Genomic DNA, 21,090 nt, shown 5'->3' with positions numbered 1-21,090 from the left:
AAACTGCAAAGAATTAGAATCACAGGGTCGAAATTCTAGAGCTGGAAGGGATCTCTCATTTTACACATGAGGAAATTGAAGCTCAGGGAGGTTCAGTGGCATGCTCCCTGGAATAAAAGATGTCACTGGAGAGATATATGGTCAGAAAGAAGATGGTATGGCTAGTCCAAGTGCCTGACACAAAATAAATAGTTAACAAATGCTTGCTGAAAGGATCTAAGACAACTCCAAAAGACTCATGATGGAAAATGCTATCTACATCCAAAAAAAGAACTATGGAGTCTGAATGCAGATCGAAGTATATTACTTGCGTGCTCTCTCTCTCTGTGTTTTGGTTTCTTCTTTCTTGTGATTTCTCCTATTGGTTCTAAATTTTCTTTCCAACATGACTAATGTGAAAATAGGTTTAATATGGGGGCAGCTAGGTGGCACAGTGGATAGAGCATGGGCCCTAGAATCAGGAGGATCTGAGTTCAAATCAAGCCTCAAACACATGAGACTCACTAGCTGTGTGACTCTGGGCAAGTCACTTAACCCCAATTTCCTCACATACACACAAAAATTAGTTTTAGTACGAATGTCTATGTTGAACCCATATCAATTTACACATCGTCTTGGGGTGGGGGAGGGGAAGATGGGGAGAAAATTTGGAACTCAAAATCTTATGGAAGTGAATGTTGAAAACTAAAAATAAATAAATTTATTTTAAAAATAAATAAATATAAATAAATATTTGCTGATTCATGAAAAGAAAGGAAGATCTCCAGCACCCTAGGAAAACCTCAAAGACATGACAGGATGGACGGGCATAAAGAGGTTGCAATCTGCACCATGAAAAGGCAGGGCCACATTTATGAGACCACAGCTCCATTTGAATACTGTACAGATTAGGAAATGGAGGCTCAGAAAGATAAAATGACTTAGCCATGATCACTTAACTACCAAGTTGCAGAGGCAGAATGTGAATGTTGTCCCTCCAGACTCTAAGTCCAACACTCTATCTATATCATGCTAATTTAGTAAAGAGTAAAATCTAATGGGGAAAAGAAATCATAGCCTGAAAGAAACATTAGGAAAGGTCTATCAAGTCAAGAGGGTAGAGTAGAAAAAAATTTGTTCTGGCAGAAAGAAAGTCTACATTCTAGTCCCTGTCCTGCACTAGATGACCCAGGAAAATTCACTTTACTCCTATGAAGCTGAGGTTCACCATCTGTCAAATGAAAGAATTGGATTAGATGATGCCAAAGTCCCTTCCTGCTCAGTGATTGTGTGATTATCATTAGACTAAGCCAGAAGAAAAAACAGCAGCAGACCTAAATGTGGCACTGCCCTGCACAGGATGGGAACCAAAGTGGAATAGACAATTGAGCATTATACAAGGTAGCTGGGCAACTTTTCCTAGTGTTACTGTTGTTCAGTTGTTTTAATCATGCCTGATTCTTCATGACCCCATTCAGGGTTTTCTTGGCAAAGATACTAGAGTGGCTGTCACTTCCTTCTCCAGTTCATTTTACAGATAAGGAAATGGAGGCAAACAGGGTTAAGTGACTTACCCAAGGCCATACAACTAGTGCCTGAGGCCAGATTTGAACTCAGGAAGATACTCAAGTCTTCCTGACTCCAGGCCCAGCACTCTATCCATTGCGCCACCTAGCAGCCCATTGCTACTATCCTCTTGAAAAAACTACTCCTGGGCAAAAGGAACATGGGCCAATTCACCAATGTGGAAATGGCTGGTTGAGTATCCCAAATGTACTGTGAGGTCAATGGAGAAGCAGAGGCAAAATGAGATACCACTAGTGGTAACCTACTTTCCTTGTACAGCCAAATTATACATGAAACTTCAGAAATAGTCAATTAGATACAATAATATGGAATGATACTGAAGGTATGAAGCGAAACACATTAGCTATGCATTCCAAATACCTGACTCCAGAGTCTAGGCTGCAAGGCAGATACTTTCACCATCTAGTACAAAGGGTCAGCAATACCATAGCTGCCAAATTTTTGCCTAAGGCCCAACCTGGCAACTATCCCAGTGTCCAAAAAGCTGAACCTGATTGGCATAAAACAAAGCCACTTTCATCTGCCATACAGAGGAACAGCCCTGAAGCTACTAGCCCCTGCCCCCAACATGCTAAGCTTCATCTTGATCAGAGCAAAGTCCTTAGCCCTCTCCTAATGCACTGATCTCAGGCCCATTCCTTTCCAATCAAACATACACCCTGTAGTTCACATCCAGACTTTAATTTACATGAAGGATAATTAATTTTCACCTTCATATCCTGACTTCCACAATTAATAACAAAATATTCCAAAAGGCAAAGAGCTGGGCAGGAATCAGAAGGTCCTTCGTCTGGGAGGTGACAGACGCACTGGGTCAATCAGAGAGAATCATAAGTTGGTCACCAAAGACATGAGTCAGACTTAAGTATCACAAAAAGACTGGCAACATTTTCAGCACATAGCATCTTGTAAGATCTCGAACATTTGTACACCTGGGAGCAAAAGACAACGTTCGAGCTTCACCTCCAGGTGTGCTCTAGCTGGACAGCTCCCCACTACTGGTAGCAGCACCCTCAAAAGAGTCATCTGTAGTGGGCCTAGCCCAGTGCTTGGAATACAGGAAGTGTTTAATCAACTCTAGGCGAACTGAACTACTCGACACCACACCTAAGAGTCAACCGTTTACGTATGGTCCTAAGCTACACTCCTCAGTTTCTTGTCCTTAATATGGGTACTTATCCCCCACATAAAAAAAAAAAAAGAATAGCCTGTTGCTATCTAACAGCAAAATTAGACAAATAGGAAGCATCAATATTTGATACTTAATACTAATTGGGCATCGTGTCCTACCATCATGTTACAGCAACTACCATCCAACAATGTTCTAGACTAGGTTGAAAATACATATCTTGGTACTACATCTGTTAAGCAGGCTTACGATTTTAAAAAGCAACTCTCAAACACACACACACACACACACACACACACACACACACACACACTCTCACCAAATAAAGCAGGTCTATATTATTCTTAGCAGTCACTGGGTAAGTTCTGTTAAAAAAAAACATACTAAAGGTATTAACATAAGAAAGAGAAAACTACATAAAAGATGAGGGAAAAGGGGATCCAAAACTGCTTTGAATACAAGACCAGCGATCTTTAAAGAACAGTTGCCTTCTCTCTCTTTTCCTTTTGTACTTGCTATCTGACTAGTTATGGATGTAACTGAAATACACAGCAGCAAGAAAGTAAGGATGGTGATCCCTTTACACTACTCTTAGAAGGCGTAGCCCCATGTCAGCAAAGTCTTCTCACGTGAAAATGGCAACGAGAAACTCATACCTGAACTTTGAAATGCACAAACTCCCTCTCTTCCAAGAAGTTTACATGACATCTCTTATAGATATTTACTGAGGTTGAAACATACTAACACTCATGGATTCTGGAGTAAACAGATTCCCAGTGCCATCAACTTCTCCATCTATTATTGAGCCAAATGAAAACCAGTTTCATGTTTAAACCAGGATTTCAGAAGTTTTGACATGAAGTAAAAAGAGAAGGTAGGAAGAAGCGCAAGAGGAAGAGGAGGAGGAGGTGGAGGAGAAGGAAATGCCTAGGGAGCTCAGGAAGCAAAGCAAGGTGTATTATCTCCACTCAAAAAACTGCTCTAAAAAGGAGACAAAATGGCTTCAAGCTCATACTTTATGAACCAATATATCCAGCAAACTTGGGCAGAGGTAAAAAGTCAAAAACCACTGGAAAATATTCTAATGTGATATATGCTATATGATAGAGAAACTTCCAATACATTATGTGTGAGTCCCCTTAAGCAAAGTCAGGCTCCAATGGTTCATTATGGCACAAAGGGGACCCAGAGTCTGCAAAAGTGAAACCAGGGGTCTACAAGCTCTAGCTGCTTCTCCTCCACGTCAAAAGTTTTAAGGGTAGGCCCAGACCAAACAATACGTCTGCCATAGAAGCACCAATCAGATGTAAGCTCCTTGAGGACAGAGACTCTCATTTCTCTATTTGTGTCTTCAGTACCTCCTGACACATAGCAAGAGCTTAACATAAATGCTTGTTGATAAAAAGTTCATTAACCAAAGAGTTGGCAATCAGATGGTGATGGGGCGAGAGGACCAATGACATCATAGGCGATGTCTGGACTTGCGAGAATTGGATTTCAGTGAGGCAGAGCTGCACACAGTTATCAGCCTCACTCTCTCTTTCAGAGTCATTGAAATCCAATGGCAAGACAAAGGTCAGGATGACTGGCAATGGCCCCAAATGCAGTGGGTGACCTTGGCATCTTCTGTGTCTGACCAAGCCCTAAGTGCGCCACAGTACCTGCTTCAGCCACTTTCATGGCTGTTAGAACACACTGTTCTCATCTGCCCATTCCACCAGAAGAAGTCTTCTCATGTTTGAAGCAGACATTCCCCCTAACACACCAACTGGTTTCAGATCTGTCAGTTACCCTCAACCTGCTTTAAGCCTTTCTGCCAAGATGGTTTTACCAGGGAGGCTGCTGCGCATGCTACAGCGGCTTGGAGTCATAGGTAGGTGCTTAATAAATATTGATTATTACTTCTATATTCAAAAAGTCTCCAATGAATGAATGAATGAAAAAAGCATTTATTAAGCATTTACTACATTTCTTATGATCATCAAAAGAGATAGTTCAGGGCTCCTACCCTAAGATCCAAGGTCTACCCTACATTTTCCACCACTAGGTCCCAATGGGCAGCATAACCTCGTGGACAGCATGCTTGGATCAGAAGTTAGGAAGATGTGATTTCAAATCCCTGTCTCTGATACTTACTAGCTCTATGACCATAGGCAATCTATGACTCAATTTCCTTATCTGTAAAATGGGAGAATGGGTATCTAACCCTTGTGGTGAGCCTAAAATGGTATGATAATATACATAAGTAACTAGTTTGCAAAATCTCAGAGTGCTCTAAAAACATCTCAGACTTAGGTTCTCACTACTCCTTGAATAAAGGAGATTCACTAACATCTCCGCATGCGCCCGCCCCCCCCATCATAGCAACTCATGAAGATCATATGCTAATGTGGTAGAATTCATGTGCAAATCAGGTCAGTAGTAGATGTACCCACACCAGTGAAATCACATATAAAATCAACACACTGAACCCAGCTCCACATACTTAGAATTAAAAATTGATGAATGGAAAAACAGTACACATATAAATCAATAAGAGTGGCTAATAGGGCTTTTAAGATGGGGAGGGGAAGCAATCTCCAGTAGCTGTTCCTTTCTTTTAGCTCATGCTTCCCCAATTTACCAATCCTAATACTGGCATGCTAGAACTCAAAAAGAGGCAGAAACAGAGGCCTTCAGTATTGGAAGGAATCTCAGAAGTCTCAACGTAGTATCAATCCACACCTGAAAAAGAGTATGCTCTATAGAAAGTCAAAATAGGCTTTGCTGAACTGTTTTAACTTAAACATAATGCTAAATCCAAGAGCAGAAGAAATAACCATAACCAGGTACTTGCCCAAGACGACTGGGAAAAACAGTGACAGAGAGAAGAGATGGGCCAAAATGTCTGGCCTCTATGTCAGCATTAGAAAGCTAGCAACAAGAATTAACAGCTCTAAAGAATTTAGCAAGGGTGCCTTCATAGAGTGTTATCTCCACAATCACAAGAAACAAAAATCACAGCAATCATTTTAACACATAGGGTATGCCCACAGGGTGTTTATATTTCATTTGTTATTAGTATGCTGCAAAATTCCTACTCTAAAGAAATCCAATCTGGGCATGATTAGGAACTCTGATGGTGGGCCACCTACTGGTTTCATCAAGTATAAAATATAACTGGGAGAAAAATGGTCCTCTACCTAGAAAGTCTTTGAAAGGACAAAACACTTCAAAACTTATTATCTCTATCTCCAATGTCCATTGCTAAGTTCTATTTCCATCTTATATCAAGGACTTTTTTTTAAATCTAAATTTGGACACAAGACAGAAGCTGGCAGTATCCCTTGGGAACTGAGAAACACAGCTCAAAATAAAACAAAAAAATACCAAAAAACACTCAGAATATCCATCCATTCGCCAACTTCATGTGATCCATTCAGAGGAATGCTGGCACACACTATGGGTCTTGATAGGACAGTAAACACATGGAGAATGATCTCAATGGGAATCGGGATTAGTAACAATGGCAATTATTCTCCAAAGTATTTTATCCTTCATCTTAAATGGAAACCATGGAAGTATGTGAAGAAATGAACAAAGCAGAAAAATCAGAGACCCAAAGAAAACCAAGGAGATGCAAAACAGTTGAAGTCTGACACTCACACAATACTTTAGGCCTCCCAGGCAAGTCACTGTGTTTGCTACCTGTCCAAAGGACACGGTCATTTCCCCACAGATTCTCTAAGTATGTCCTTACATGCCCCCTGCCATAACCAGTATTGCATTCCTGTAATGGGCCTGAAAAGATTAGACCCTGACAGGAGTACGGCCCACCAACCACCTAACTGACTGCCACCAGCTAACAAACACGGTTTTCTCCCATGATCCTGAACTCTCACAAGATGACTCTAACAGTTACTGAAATCTAACAGTGGCTTAGCCAAAGCTTACTGGAGGAAACGTACTCCAAATAGATTCCATGAGTAAAGAAAGGTCTTTTCTCTTCCCCATGGGTTTTATATTTCTTATCTTTTTACCACATGCAATTTTTTAATTTTTTTTTTAACAGCATTTTTAAAAGAACATTTCCAAATGCAAAAGAGAACAGAAAAAAGTTATGCAAAACTACAAATCTCTATTATGCAGAGATTGGGGGTTTTTCTAAGTATGTAACTTCAATCTGTGACTTTCAAAACTATCTTGTTTGTCTGTGTCTCCTGCTGAACTTCCTTCTGACCACATTCAATGTGCCAAGTTTAATCAATGCATAAGGGAACCCTGTTGTTTCCATCTTCATAACTGAAGAAATATTGGATACCAATATCAAACATAGGCTAAGTAAGATTTTCAGATGGGCAAGGACCACAAAAGCCTCATTAATCTTGTCTCTTTCTCTGAAGGGGTTTCTGCCATTCCATTAGCATATGGCTCAGTCTCTCCCATTTTAAAGGAACATGAACAACAATGACAAAAATAGATATTACAGCTCCAAATCCTGCCAGGTGCGATAAACATGTGAGGGCTTTGGCTCAATGATATAAGTTCCTATTTGAAAAAAGAAACAAAAATTCTCAATTTGTGAAGGATTGCTACAAGAAATAAAGACATTCCACCACTAAACGTTGTCCCTAATCAACTTCACTTCACCAAAACATCACTGATACATTATACCCAAATCTCCTTCTAACATAATAAAACAATGCTGCAACACCATTCTCGTTTCTCCTTGTTCTTAATAGGACTAATTGTTCCTTGTAACAGTGATTCACACATGGAACCAAGTTTTGCCTGTAGCCACTTCATAAAGAGCAAGTTCAAGATATTCAGAGAATCAACAATAAGGCAAATAGCGATTTTGTATCCACAGAACATCATAGACTATGCCAAGTATTTAAATTCTTTTAGTTTTTGTCATTTTAGTTTGTTTGGTGAAACTATTCTTCCTCAAAAATTTTTTTTTCTCCTGATTTACTGCAATTAGATGGCTGAAGCCCAGAGAAATGTACAAAAGTGGCCAGGGCAGACACGTATAGCAAAGAGAAAGACAAAAGAGAAAAGCTAAGAGATAGAATTATTCTTCCCCCCCATCCATTTTGGTATTGAAAGTTCAATTATTTGAGCCAGACACTCTCAAACGTGAATCTCAAAGTAATGGCTTTTTCTGACCTCCCCTCCAAAAAGGTGAGAATTTTGAATAAGAAAAAATTTAAACCTGATAAGACAGTAATCTCCCACCTTGCTGACTAAAACATACTTACATATTAATTGCTTCAGACCCCAAAAACCTTGCTGAACTGGCTAAAATGTTGGCCAAACTCAATAATCCAGCAACCTCCCCTTAAACACAAATACTTCACTAAGATAACTTTCTATGTTTAATTTAAAAGTACTGATTGCTTTTTAATGAAACGCTTTTGCTGCCTGCTTAGTACTTGCAAGATGCCAGCTAAGCCCACTATTTACACTGGCAATCATCTGCAAGTTGGTGGGGTAGTCAGAGTGCAAATCTGGGCAGTCAGAGGGTTTTTAAGACTAAATCTGAGTATGTCATCTCTATTACAAATGGATGCAATTCCTAAAATTGATCATTTTAAAATATTAAGCTATAGGTTGATTTTCCTTGATACAGAGGCAATAAGATGTGGCTGCTGATACTCAAATGTAAGTGACTGAGATTACATCAGCATAGGGAGAAAATGTATCCGAGCCACTCCAGTGGAGACTCAACGTTAGTGGCTGCGCTATCTCAGCTGAACTGACCTAAGCCTCTTTTCCTCTCCTGTCTGTGTTCCACGTTTGACCCCTACCATTTACTTTCAGTACTTCTGCAAACAGCTTCCCCTTACGCTCCCTCCCCCAGGCAGCAAGCATCTCACATTTCGGGTTCACAGAATACGTTTTGTCCACTTTGGGAAGTGGCAGTTTGGCAAGGGGGCAACAGCTTCGGAAGAATCTCAATCAGAAATAGGTTCCATTCATTCATGAGAAATTAAGACATGTCAGAAGCTGGTTTAAAAAAAAAAAAAGACAGAACAAGGAGTTAAGACTAGGATTCCCATGTGCCTAGAAGCCTCAAGAGCTCTCGAGCAGGCTATTAAAAACACAGTGAACGTTAGAGATAGACTATCTAGCTTAACCTCTCATTTTACAGAAGGAAACATCCCCACAAAATCTCACTGGATGAGTTCTAAAACTCTTTAGAGTTTCTGAACTGCTTTTACAGTTAGTTTCATGCATAAATTAACTAATGAGTAATGAGTAATATAACCACGAAGATTACTTTCAAGGCTACTTTTTTTTAAATCAACATGTCAAAAACATGCTGTACTATTATGACTAGGGATTTTAGGATTTAACAAAATGAGTAAAATGACAAACTGTAACACACAACATTTGGTCATGGTACAGAAAAATAGGCAGTATTAGCTACCCAAGGAAACCAAACTGTATACAAAGACCAATTTGTGCTTCTAGAATCAAAAATATTTATTCCATTGTAAATACGCACAAAAATCTCTTTAAAAAATAAACACAAAATCAGTTTCACTAAGAAAATAAAAGTGCCATATTTATGACTGTTTTAACTCCTCCAGTCTAGCCACATCAGGAACCTAACTTTCTTAACATTCACATGCAAATTTCATCTTTAAATAAGGCTATTGTCTGTGAGAACAGACAGTAAGAGAAGCAATATTTAATTGTGATTAAAAAAAATTATGTACATTATATATCTCTGTTTTTATTGTTTCTAATTTGGAAGGGGAAAGAGAATCTCAGGAGCTAAATTTTACAGCATTTGTTCTCAGCCCAAAGACATATTATATCAAAATTATTTTACATTGAATTTAACCCTTTAATTTACTGGAGATAAAAGAATACTTTAGCTATCTGCTTCCGTACCTCAATAAGCAGCTTTTAACTACTTCAAATTTGCCCCCAAAGTATCCCTAAAAGTCAGCAGAGGCAGTAACTGCCTTTGACACAATTAAAGAAAATCGACTCAGAAATGAAAAAGCTATGATTTTAAAAATAACATATTCTGCAATTTTACTATGCAATTGGTGACTTTCTATGAAATATTTTGTTTGCTGAGTAAAGATTTTTTGCAACAATCTACGTTAGTGTTTCTGTACTTGTGACAACGTGCACATAAACCTAGTCTAAATTTTACCCTGAAATAAACAAATCTCCAGCCTTCATTTATGTCAAGTTTTTTCCTTTCTTATTACATTTTTATTATGTTTATTACTTTTTTTGAGAAGTTTGCCTATATATGCAAGCACCAAATGGCCAGTCAAGTTCACTGCTACGCTTTCCTCAAGAATCCCAACTCAGCTATGGATTCTTATCTCTTTTATGTGTCACGTTCATCTGTGACTTAGTTTCTCTACTTACAAATAAGAATTTAATAATAATATAAATGTAATCCTTAAACATCAAATAATTAATTTAACATCTCCTTCTATGTATTTTTAAAATTTCCCCAGCCAATACCCATTCATTTTAAGGAATATCTGAGGTAATAAAATTCAAAACAAAAGCAATAAGGTTTCTTTCGTGAGATTTGGCTTCTGGTAAAATACTCTTAACCTTCCCCAAGCAGGCATGTTTTTTAGCTCTCACTAGAGCTTTTCTCCAGGTACAGCAAATTCTCCAGACTTTGCAGACTTTTTTGAATTGGAAGAATAAAAAGGAAACTGAGAAGAAAAAACAAACATAAGCAAAGTCTTCTGGGGGGGAGTAGGAGTACCCCTTATGGATCCAGAGTCACACTTATTAGTTTAAGGGGATAAAAATCGATTCTGTACAGCCTGGTTTAAACATCAAGCTATCATGGGTGATATATTTATTCAGCCTGAAAATACTTATTGAATCTAAATAAATATTTGTTACATTTGTCAAATTGAATTTAGAGAGACCCAAAATTGCTCTGGGGTTAAGAAAAATGGGGGAAAACTCCCTTCCACACACACTGGCTTTAGACACAAAAAAACAAAAAATCCTTGGAAAATAAGTTTTCTGAATTCCCCCATCACCATGTTTTCTGAGTCAAAAGATCTTTAGGCCTAGTTCATATTTCTCAAGTGTTAAATAAAAGCTGAACACTCACTCTGTCTCCTCTTGTTCTGAAAATGAGAAACTACTAAAAAGAAAAAATTTCCAAGACTCAGTAATGTAAATTAAGTTACAATTTTCTGAACCACACTACATCAGAGGCACTATATATACATAAATGGAAGATAAACATTTACCTTCTATAAAAGAATGTTCCCATGTACCTGCTTGGTCTGTGGACTGCAATGAGAACCACAACAAGAGACCTCTAGATGCTGAGGTGCTGACATTCCTGCCCTACTATCAGAATGTGTTTGCATTGGTATCATGTTCTGGTGCAGCACTAACTAGTCATCTCATTCAAAAACATAATTACACTCTGACTCACACACTTTTAGGCATGTTTCATGGAAACTTATTAAACTTTGCTGTATGTTCATATCCAGACATGTGAGAAGCAGAGATCTCACTTTTAAAAATACTTCTCCAACATATACAGACAAAATAAATCTATTTCTAATATTCCAATCATATTTATGTTCGTTTCCCTTTCTCCTTTCTCCGAACTCCTGCCATAATTAGAATCAAGAGCACAGAGTTTAGCATTTAGCACAGTGGTTGACATATAGTAAATAATACATAAACGTTAGCTGTTATTAGACAAGTGAGAATCTTAGTGAGCAGACTGTAAACTACTTGGACATAGGGACCGTCTCTCTTTCATCAACATTTACAACAGCCCTGTGGTGGGCACACAGGAAGCACCCAAATATTTGCTGATTAACTGATCCAAGCTCTCTAAGATGATTTTGTTCCTGAAACAACCAGTTGTAAAGTTCCCCTAGTTATGAAGAGTCTCTTACTACATTTAGCCAGTGTCTCTCTTAGCCAGCATTCCTCCTCCAGTTATATACACAGCAAGGCTTTATCCTGTTTTCCTATCCAGTCCCATCTCCTCAAGCCTCATTCACTCTGATTATTCACTGTCATCATCTCCATCACTCCCTTCCTCTCTATGAATCACCAATAATCTTTGAGTCAGTGAAATACTACTCAGGCAGGCCAGAGTCTCACTCTACAGAACCTCTGACACCGACACCGGCTTTAGTATTTAAAGCCACACTTTAAATCACTTCATGTCTGAGAATGTCAAGGGATAGGCCGGCAGTATCAGACCACCACAGGCAATCTCCAAAAGTCAACCACAGGTTCAGGTAATTGCAACCTCCTTTTTAACAGCAGCAAAGGATCAGGCTTTGAAGAAGGGACCACAACTTGAAAAGAGGAAACAATTACCATCATTAGAATTTCACCCGAGCATGAGATGTAATCTCAGGCCCAGGACCTATGAAGGGCTTGACGGAAAAGGGCTTTCGTTGGACACCAAATTGCTCTGTAGGGATAAAAAAAAAAAAGTCTGCTGATGATGACATTAGTCAGTAAGAGAGACTCGGCTTTGTCTCACGTCCTGTAGAACCGCCAAGTATAACAAGGAATCTATTTTTTCCCTCCTCTTCCTTGTCTCAGAAAATACAAGAATTTTGTTTCTTTCTTTGAAATGCAGCTCTTGCATACTCTAAAAGTTTTTTTCCTTCTTGGCTGCAATACTAATGGAAGGGGGTATATGATTCTCCAAAGCTTAGCAAAAAGTGGCCATGTACCCAAAACTTTAATCTTTTCCCAAAAATAAGCAGTTGAATCAAAGTCCAAACCCCTCTTTGGCATTTTCCCTAGAGTGATTTCAGAATGCAGGCCCATCAGAATGTCAGGTAACCAGCCTGTCTACCCTGGAAGAACAGAAAGAAGGCTTTGGGGACAGAGATGCCAGGTCCCCAAGCATCAGAAGAGACCTTTCACGCCCATTCCACATCATTCTCATCACCAAAAGATCACTGGCAAGCTTCGCCACTCCACTGATCTAGCATGATGGACTCCTGAAGAACCTGGAAGTTGCAGTCCAAACATATCTACAACCATCACTTCCAGACAGACACATTCTTCCATAGGATTCATCTTAACTTTCCCCTTTCTTTCTTTTTTCACCTCATCCTCCTTCACTTTTGGTCCCATTTTAAACTACGAAAACAAAAAGCATTTCCTTCGTTCCAACTCTTCCCAGTATTGCTCAAACTGATAATTACCACCTAATGCAAAACTAATCAGTTTGTGTTTTGAAACACAGATCATAATTCAAACTGGAAGCTGACACTAATCATTTGATGCTCACTTGAGGAGACTAGATAGGCTGTGCAGGAACATTTCAGTCAGACTACTGATAAGGAGAAGGGAAATAAAAATTATTGGTGTTTACTCTGCCTGCAATGCTCATGGAAGGAAACTTTTAAAAGGGAGCACTTCAGAATGGTTATTCAATCTGAATTTTACAGATAGCACTGAAAATATTTTCTCACAGAATGCAGCATATCTTTGCCATCATATCTATCTTGTGCGCTGTTCACGTCTTTCATTGCAGGAATTCTCACTCAATTTTGCTCCATTATGAGCCGACTGTGACCCATAGTACACAATGCATTCAAGAATCCAGCTGGAAATTACTACCCAGGAACATCTGTCCCCATTGCTCAGCTTGCCAGCCCTGCCTTAGGGATCTAAAGTGGAAAACAACTCTGATTCCCCATGCAGAAACAACTTTTCATTCTACTTACAAGCTAAGCTCAGATGGAAATTTGGGGTTCAGGCATTTTTCAAAAATTATATTCCTGGAAAAACATGTTATGAGTCTGTCTTTAAAGTACACTGCTTGGAACACTTCCTTTCAAACTCAGACATTTCTAATAAAAGCTAACCAAGAAGCATGATGTGGAAATGCATACACGACAAGAAGGGCACCCATGGTTCTCTCCTCACATGGCATTAGTCACTTACAATTCTGTATTAAATATCATTTATTGATTAAAATAGAATAAGATCTCGGAATTACTAATCCAGTCTAAAATTTATATAGTTTTTATCTTATATACACACTTGCTTTGGAAGATTTATGTAGAGATTTTTAAAGATTAGAAGAAGACATCAATCCTAAACCTCTCTTGATCAGTATCACAGCATCAAGGAAGCAACTTAGTACCTCCCATTTAGATTTGGTTTTGCTTCTCTAGAGATGCCCAGAGGGGCCAATCAATAGTCATACTCTATGAATCAAATAAAAATAAAAGCATGAATAGAGAGGGCACTTAATGAGTAGGTATCAGAAACTTCTCTGGTCAAGATTCCACATATAATGTCAGCCTCATTCCTAATTATCTTTGTCCCCATAAAAGATCAGGGGGAAAAATTAAACAATCAACATTCCTGCTACTGTCCTAACTTAAGAAATAAAAGATTTAAAGTACCTAAAAATCAATAGTTCCAGGCTGCAGGGCAGAATGTAAGAATAATATCTTTTTAAGGTCACAGAAAAATAAAATGGACCAAGATATTCCAATACTGGCAAAGGCTACTGTCTGGAGAATACAGGAAGACAGGGGAAGGGATGGTACATCCACCCAATTTCAAAGTCATTAATTAGCAGGGAAGAAAAGTAGTTATGCCTACCAGAGAAGAATACACCTAAAGACCAGACCCACCCCAGTTCAGATCTAACACTGTTACTCCGTGAGCCAGGGGTTCCTTCCTACCTTTAAGGCAACAGGACATGAAAATGCCTTGCTCTGGTTCATAGTCAGCTCCGGGTGAAAAGTGAGTTGAGTATGTGAGGACTGGGAAGCAGTACTCACACCGTCAAATGCTTTAGGAGTTGTCCGATTACCCCTACACTGATACAAGAAGTCTGTTTGACCCTTTGCTTGAAACACAACTCATACCATATGGTTTTCAGTTGGAAATCAGTGGTTTTGCTTTTGAGAGAAAACACTTTTTAACCTCTGCCATATAGATACAAGCCTAAGAGCCACACTTTTATTGATTTCAAAAATAAAAAGGCAAACACTACAGTTTCTCCCCCTTTAAGAAAAAAAACTGATATGTAAGCAGCACTTTTCTTTAGGAGACAAAAGAGGCATATGAGGAACCAACATGTCTACGGCCTGCATTTTATTTTGTCTTGACTAAGTCCAAGGTCATTCCAACTACGCTGACCTGTTACCCTATACATCCATCATAAAGATGTTAAGATTGCAAGCAAACACTGCCCTCTTGTGCACCAAACAGGTCTAGAGTTAGGACTTAGATGCTTTATAATAAACAGCCCCACAGACAATTTTCAGTTTGTAGATGCCGACAGTCATAGGGACCTCTATTGTATGTTATGCAAAAGACAATATACTTTTTTTTTTAACCAGGGCACTTGTTAAATAAAATGTCCCACAAGGCTCTCTGGAGCACATTTTGAGATGGGGATAGAAATGTAACTAAAAACTGCATACAGAACAAAAAGAACCGTGACTAATTTCAAAGGAGTAAAGAATTACACTGTAAAGAGAAACAATCTGTCAGGTGCCAGAGTGAAGGGGTTATTCTGAAAGTCCGTTGTTTTTTTAAAATAAGTGTTACCTAAGAAATCTATAGCAAAGTAGCAGATGCCTTTTGATATGAAAAATCTTTTCCTAGAAGTAGATTTCCATGTGATTTTAGAAAAAAAAATAATTTCTTCTTTCTCAGATGACCCCATGGAGCTTTTGGCTCACTGCTCTAGTTCTCTTATCTATGCTGCCTCAACCCCTATTTGTTAATATCAGTATTCCTTTAACTAAGATGAGTAGATTGCTTCTGTGCCACTAGACCTCCCCAATGGTGCCTTAGGGCAGGGTGGATTGAGTGCCTCCAGTGGAATCAGAAAGACTCATCTTCCTAAATTCAAAGCTGGCCTCAGACACTTACTAGCTGTATGTCCCTGGGGCAAGTCACTTAACCTTGTTTGTCTCAGTTTCCTCATCTGCAAAATCAACTGGAGAATGAAACGGCAAACCACTCCAGTATCTTTGCCAAGAAAACCCCAAATGGGCTCATGAAGAATCAGACACAACTGAAAAATGAATTAACAACAATGGTGCCTTACAAACACAAAGTTCATATAATTCAGTTAAGCCTTCAGAAAAGATTTTGTCAAATGAAAGTATCCTAAGATTTTGATCTTCTGAATAACAATTAAAAATTGCTTAAGTACTACAATGTTTTTGCATATTGTCTCCTCCATTAGAAGGTGAGGGTCTTGATGGCAGAGACTATGCTTTCACCTTTCTTTATATCCCCAGTGCTTAGCATAAGAGCCTGAAAGACTGGAAAAATTCGAAGCAAAAAGAAGGTAAACAATACCCTATCCTTGGATCCACAGAGGTCAATCTGTCATAGACTGATCTAGAGATGGGGACTAGATGTAAAGTGACCACCCTAGTCCAGAAAAGTCCCATATGTGTCATATCTGGTCAGTAGAAACCTGGAGAGAGTTCAGGTTTCTTATAATATGAATCCAGAGTCTGGTTATATACCTTCAAACTCACCCAAGAGTGTACCTGGACTCTTAAACCCAACCTAAGTTTCCAAGGATACTCCACATCAGAAAAGACCCGGGGCAAGGCCAGACCTCACAGTCACTCTAGATCAGAAGAGGCCATTTGGTTTACTCCAAGATATAATGACACCAAAGTGACTTTTGAAAACGGAAGAACATAACTTGTCCCATTATTCCTCTACCTGCATTAATTTCACACTTAACCTCCCACTAAATAATTTTCAGCCATTCCAGAATAATAATGGTCAAGACAGAGTATATGCCCTTCCAAATAAAAACATAATGTGGTTTCACGGAAAGAACACTGGATAGTCACACTGATAGGCTTTGCTTAACTGTTTTTCTTTGTTACAAAAAATGGGTGTGATGCTGACTGGGGACAAAAACAATATAAACAAAATATCAATAAAATATTTTTAAAAGAAGACCTAATTTCAAATCCCAGCTCCACAACTGACTTACCATGTAACCTTAGATGAATCTACAACTTCATCTAAGAAAACAGGAATGATATTACCTGCCACCTGCTTCTCTTACAAAATCTTGGTAAGAACTAAACACAATGATAACATAGAAGTGCTTGGACAACTATAAAATGGTGCACAATTGTAAGAAATTGTTATCCTGGGAAGCACTGCTCTCTCAGGAAACAGCAGGTTTTAGTGGGAAAAGCACGAGCCATAGAACGAAGGGAGGGGGGATCTAAATCCCAGCTCTGCTGCCGACTGCACGCTCTGGGACAAGGTCCTGAACTCCTCGGCCCCTCATTTTCCCTGTCTGTAATACAATCCTTGCAATACCTACCCCACCTCTCAGGATTACTGTGAAGATCAAATGATATGATGTATGTCAAGTGCTCTGTAACCCACCTGGCACACTACAGAAACGGGAGTCATTAGCATGCGCTAAACTCATTGGCGTATTACAGGGACTCATGTGGGTGGGTGTTATCTCCCCCCCACCCCAGGCCCCCTAGGTAAACACACATTAAAAACAGGAACTACTTCAGTTTTTATCTCTGTATGCTCAGTGCCTACACATGGTCCCTTACACATAACAGTTACTTAATATTAGTTGAATGAATAAGTGACTAGACTAGCTACTGCAAATAACACAAGCTACTATTGTACTCCTCTCCTTTGATCCTACCTAAGTCCATCTCAATACTCTCCATTGGTCCTAACTTCAGGCAGCAAAAGCTGGGCTCTGAGAACTTAGTCACCCAAAATCAGGAAACAAAGAGAGATTGCTCGGGACCTGAAAGAATGCAAAGAAAACTGAGATCAGGAGATCAAGCCTAAGGGAAAGGGTTTCCTAAAGGAAACCCAATTTGAACTCAGAGAAGCTGGGTTCAGACCCCAGCTCTGTCGTTTACTACCTGTGTGACCCTGACCAAGTCACTTAACCATTCTGAGTCTCAGTTTCCTAATGTATGAAATGACAGGGTGGGATTAAATGACCTCTAGAGTCCTTGCCAATCTACATCTACTATCCTGTGATCCTCGGTATCAAGCAATGCTTTGATTATAGGGCTCTGGCAAGCTCTGTCATGGCTCATGTCCACAGAGTACAAGAAGGCGTCTCCCATTGAAAAGTCTAGTTTTTACAAGACCAATATGGTCATTTGTTTGGCTTGGCTATGCATACTTGTTACAAGGGCTTTGTTTATCTTCTTTTTTCGGTGGGGGTAGGATGTACTGGAGAAAGAGAAAACAGATTTTTGTTAACTGAAAAAATTAAATTTAAAAAGAAAAAATCTATGTTCATTACAAACTCATACTTTAGCCAAGGCCTCATGATGATGCTTTGTAACTACAAACAGAGTTAGCACTTAATGAACACGATTTTTTTTTAACACTTGTTGAACTGAACTAAATATTCCTACATTTTCAGATTTGATGTAGTCTATCTCCTAGCCACATGTCCCCTTTGTGATTCCTTTGGTCAAAAGCGTAATCACAGCTATTTTCAATCTGGGTAGACAGAACAGTGGGTAAAAGAGGAAAAAAGGGCCAAGAGAGACAAATGGAATAAAAGACCAGAAGGCTCAGAGCTCTTCAGGGAGTGAGGAAACAAGCACTTATTATGGGTCTACTGTGTGCCAGGCACTGTGCTAAGTGCTTTACAGATACTATCTCCTGGGATTCAGGGCCCCCCTAAAGCACTCAGAGCACCACTTCTTAAACAACGTGGCCCACTGTGCTTATTCACAGACTCCCCAGACTCAAGGCCACTCACACTTTGCTTGCTGTATTCTTTTAACACTATCTGAAACCCCAGGTTCACTGGGACCCGCACACCCTCCAGCTTCATAAGAGCCTCACATTCCTGGAATGCCGCATTCATAGGGGTATAATCTGGGTATGCGATGTTCTATTCTTCAAAGGTGAGTCTTAGGCAGCCTCAAATCACTCACTAGGTAACTGATAGTATAAATGGACTGATGTGAACATGGGTAGGAGAAACCTCCTTCCCTTAATCTACTTCACTTCTCTCAGCTTCCTTATTTCTACTAATACATCATCATCATCCCAATTACTAAGGCTCAAAATTTCAGTGTAAATCTTTGCCTCTTCCTTCTTTTTGACTCCCCACATGCAATCATTTACCACGTCCTTCTCAAGTGCACATCAAGATGTCTCTCTCACTCCATCCCTCCTCTGTACCACTAGAGTAGCTCAGGCCCTATCTATTGCTCACCTGGACTAACAGCACACTAACTGATCTGCCTCCAAGGTCTCTCCTTTGCAAACTGGTCCTTAAACGATTCCCAAGATAATCTTTCTAATTCATGGCTATAACCAACATCACATCCTGGGAGACTACAACAGCTCTGTACTACCTAAAGTAGGAAAATACATACTCGTGGGCCTTTCCTTTATTGAAGCCCCTCCCAAGTCAGCTGGATTTTACACTACAGTATTCTCTTTCACATCTTCTGAGCCAACGGTGTCAAACTCCAATAGAAACAGGGGCCACGACAATCTCTGAAGGTCTGACTTACTTTATTTTTTCACCGAGCCTTTGGAAAAACCAGATACGAATTGGAAACAGTCCAAGTTGCTACGACTATTACTGGCACACTAGAAGATCTTTAAGTCGGTACGGGCAACCACACCAGGGATCAGACCTTAACACTGTGTATGTCAAGAGCATCTGCAAACATAATGGAAGAAAAGAGGTGCAAAGAGGTACTGGTGTCTACTGGGGACCAGACCATGATCTAAACATAAGTGGTACGCATTCTAGACAAACCAAAGAGCATCATTAGAAGCCGCTACCAAAGGGACTGAGCAAGCAAAGGCCCAAAATAAGGACAGACTTCCTGTGTGCACAGATAACCAATTTAACACCAAAGGTATGAATGAATGGATTGGCAACTGGAAAGACAATGGCTGGAAAACAAGTAAAAATAAAGATGTTGTCCCCAGAGACCAATATGATAATACTGACAGATAATATGACTCGGGACATGGATGCTGAGTGGAAGTTATGTACCTGCTCAGTCAAAAGTTGAAGGCAGTGCTAAAGCTCAAAGATTCGCCAGAGAAGCAACTAGAAAGAAGTGAGAAACTCAACTCAATACTTGGAGATGGTGTTTAAAGTGTCATTCTCTTTAACCCTGCAATACAATCTCCAAATTGTTTTCTCCTTACCCTTCTCCCAACCCACCACTTGTGTTTGAGCTATCTTCCATGGTTCTCTCTGGTAATTTTTTTTCCTTCATATTCTTTCTCAACTTTTCTATGTGCTATCTTTTCTTCAATATTATAAACAAAAAAATACTATATACTACACTATAAACATACTATAAACAAATATAGGAATTGTTCACATGTACTAATAATAAGAGAAAGGCAGATATCCTCATCTCGGTTATATTCAACTGAACTCTGATTTGCTCAACTCTTGCTCCAGATCACCTAGAAACCAATCCAGACTGCTTGACTGTTCACATGACTTGGGATAATGGGAGTCACCAACTTTTCCTTCAGGTAAAATGGACTGGGAAACAAACCTTGCCATCTGTGCTTTCTAAGAACTTACTGGCTTTACTATTTGCCTGCTTGTATGCCCTACAGTATCCCTATATCATCTGACCTTCTAACAATCTAAAGATGCCTGTCTGGGCCATGTAATCTACCCCTCTGGTGTGCATCCTTACGACTTGTAGGACTTAGAACTTTTCAAAGTCTTTTTATTTACCCAGCAACTGAGCTCTCTAGTAAGCTGTCTTCCCCTCCCCATTCACCCAAGTATGAACTTAATCACAGACTGTCTTTCTGTAGTTGTCATCCATACCCAGTACTGAGCATAGCACTTGGAACTCAGTAGGAATAGAAACTCAATAAATGTTTTTTCATTAAAAAAAAAACAAACCAGGGGCCATTAAACCATACATAAGATTCCCTATGGGCTGCATATAAATATAATGGAATATTATGTGTTTTTTTGAAATGATGCAAATTTTAAAAAACTGTTAAAGGTTAAATAAAGTAGATTTCTAGGGGGGCGCTGAGTAATTTTTTTAAAGGGGGCAGTAGGCCAAATAAGTTTAGGAACCTCTGTTCTAGACCCCCTCCAAGTGCCACTTCCTCTAGCATTTAACTGTACCTCTCATTTGCCATTCTTACAACGTGCTTTATAAACAGGCCTTAACAGCTTTTTTAGATTGTCAGTTTCTTGAGAAACTCACCGTTCTTCTGCTTTTGAGGTAAGGAGAGAAAACACCATTCTATAGTGCTAGGACTCTTGCCAAGTCTCCTGTCTTCCACAGGAAGAGAAGAAACATCACTCCATCAAGCCAGCAGCCTCCTCCTTTCCACATAAGAGGAGAAATGCCATTCCATCACATTTCCTACTCAGTCTCCTTCCTTGGAGGGAGACT

General features: G+C 39.4%; 1 protein-coding gene across 4 annotated transcripts in view; it reads right to left on the bottom strand.

Annotated features, from left to right (window-relative positions):
• Positions 1-21,090, bottom strand: part of EEFSEC (eukaryotic elongation factor, selenocysteine-tRNA specific) — a 317,690-nt gene that overhangs the window by 279,234 nt on the left and 17,366 nt on the right. The window contains exon 1 of one of the 4 annotated variants that reach the window (XM_078152239.1): positions 14,371-14,404. The exons of the other annotated variants lie outside the window; for them this stretch is intronic. Coding sequence (XP_078008365.1) covers positions 14,371-14,389 — 19 coding nt within the window. The 5' untranslated portion in view covers positions 14,390-14,404. Of the gene's footprint in view, positions 1-14,370; positions 14,405-21,090 lie in introns of those variants that run through there. 4 annotated transcript variants of the gene reach the window in all.

Source organism: Phascolarctos cinereus, unplaced genomic scaffold, assembly GCF_003287225.1.
Source record: "Phascolarctos cinereus isolate Bilbo 61053 unplaced genomic scaffold, phaCin_HiC Scaffold_4;HRSCAF=312, whole genome shotgun sequence".
Lineage (NCBI taxonomy): Eukaryota > Metazoa > Chordata > Mammalia > Diprotodontia > Phascolarctidae > Phascolarctos > Phascolarctos cinereus.
Note: the sequence above shows the minus strand (reverse complement) of the source record. Positions and strands in the feature narration are given on the sequence as shown.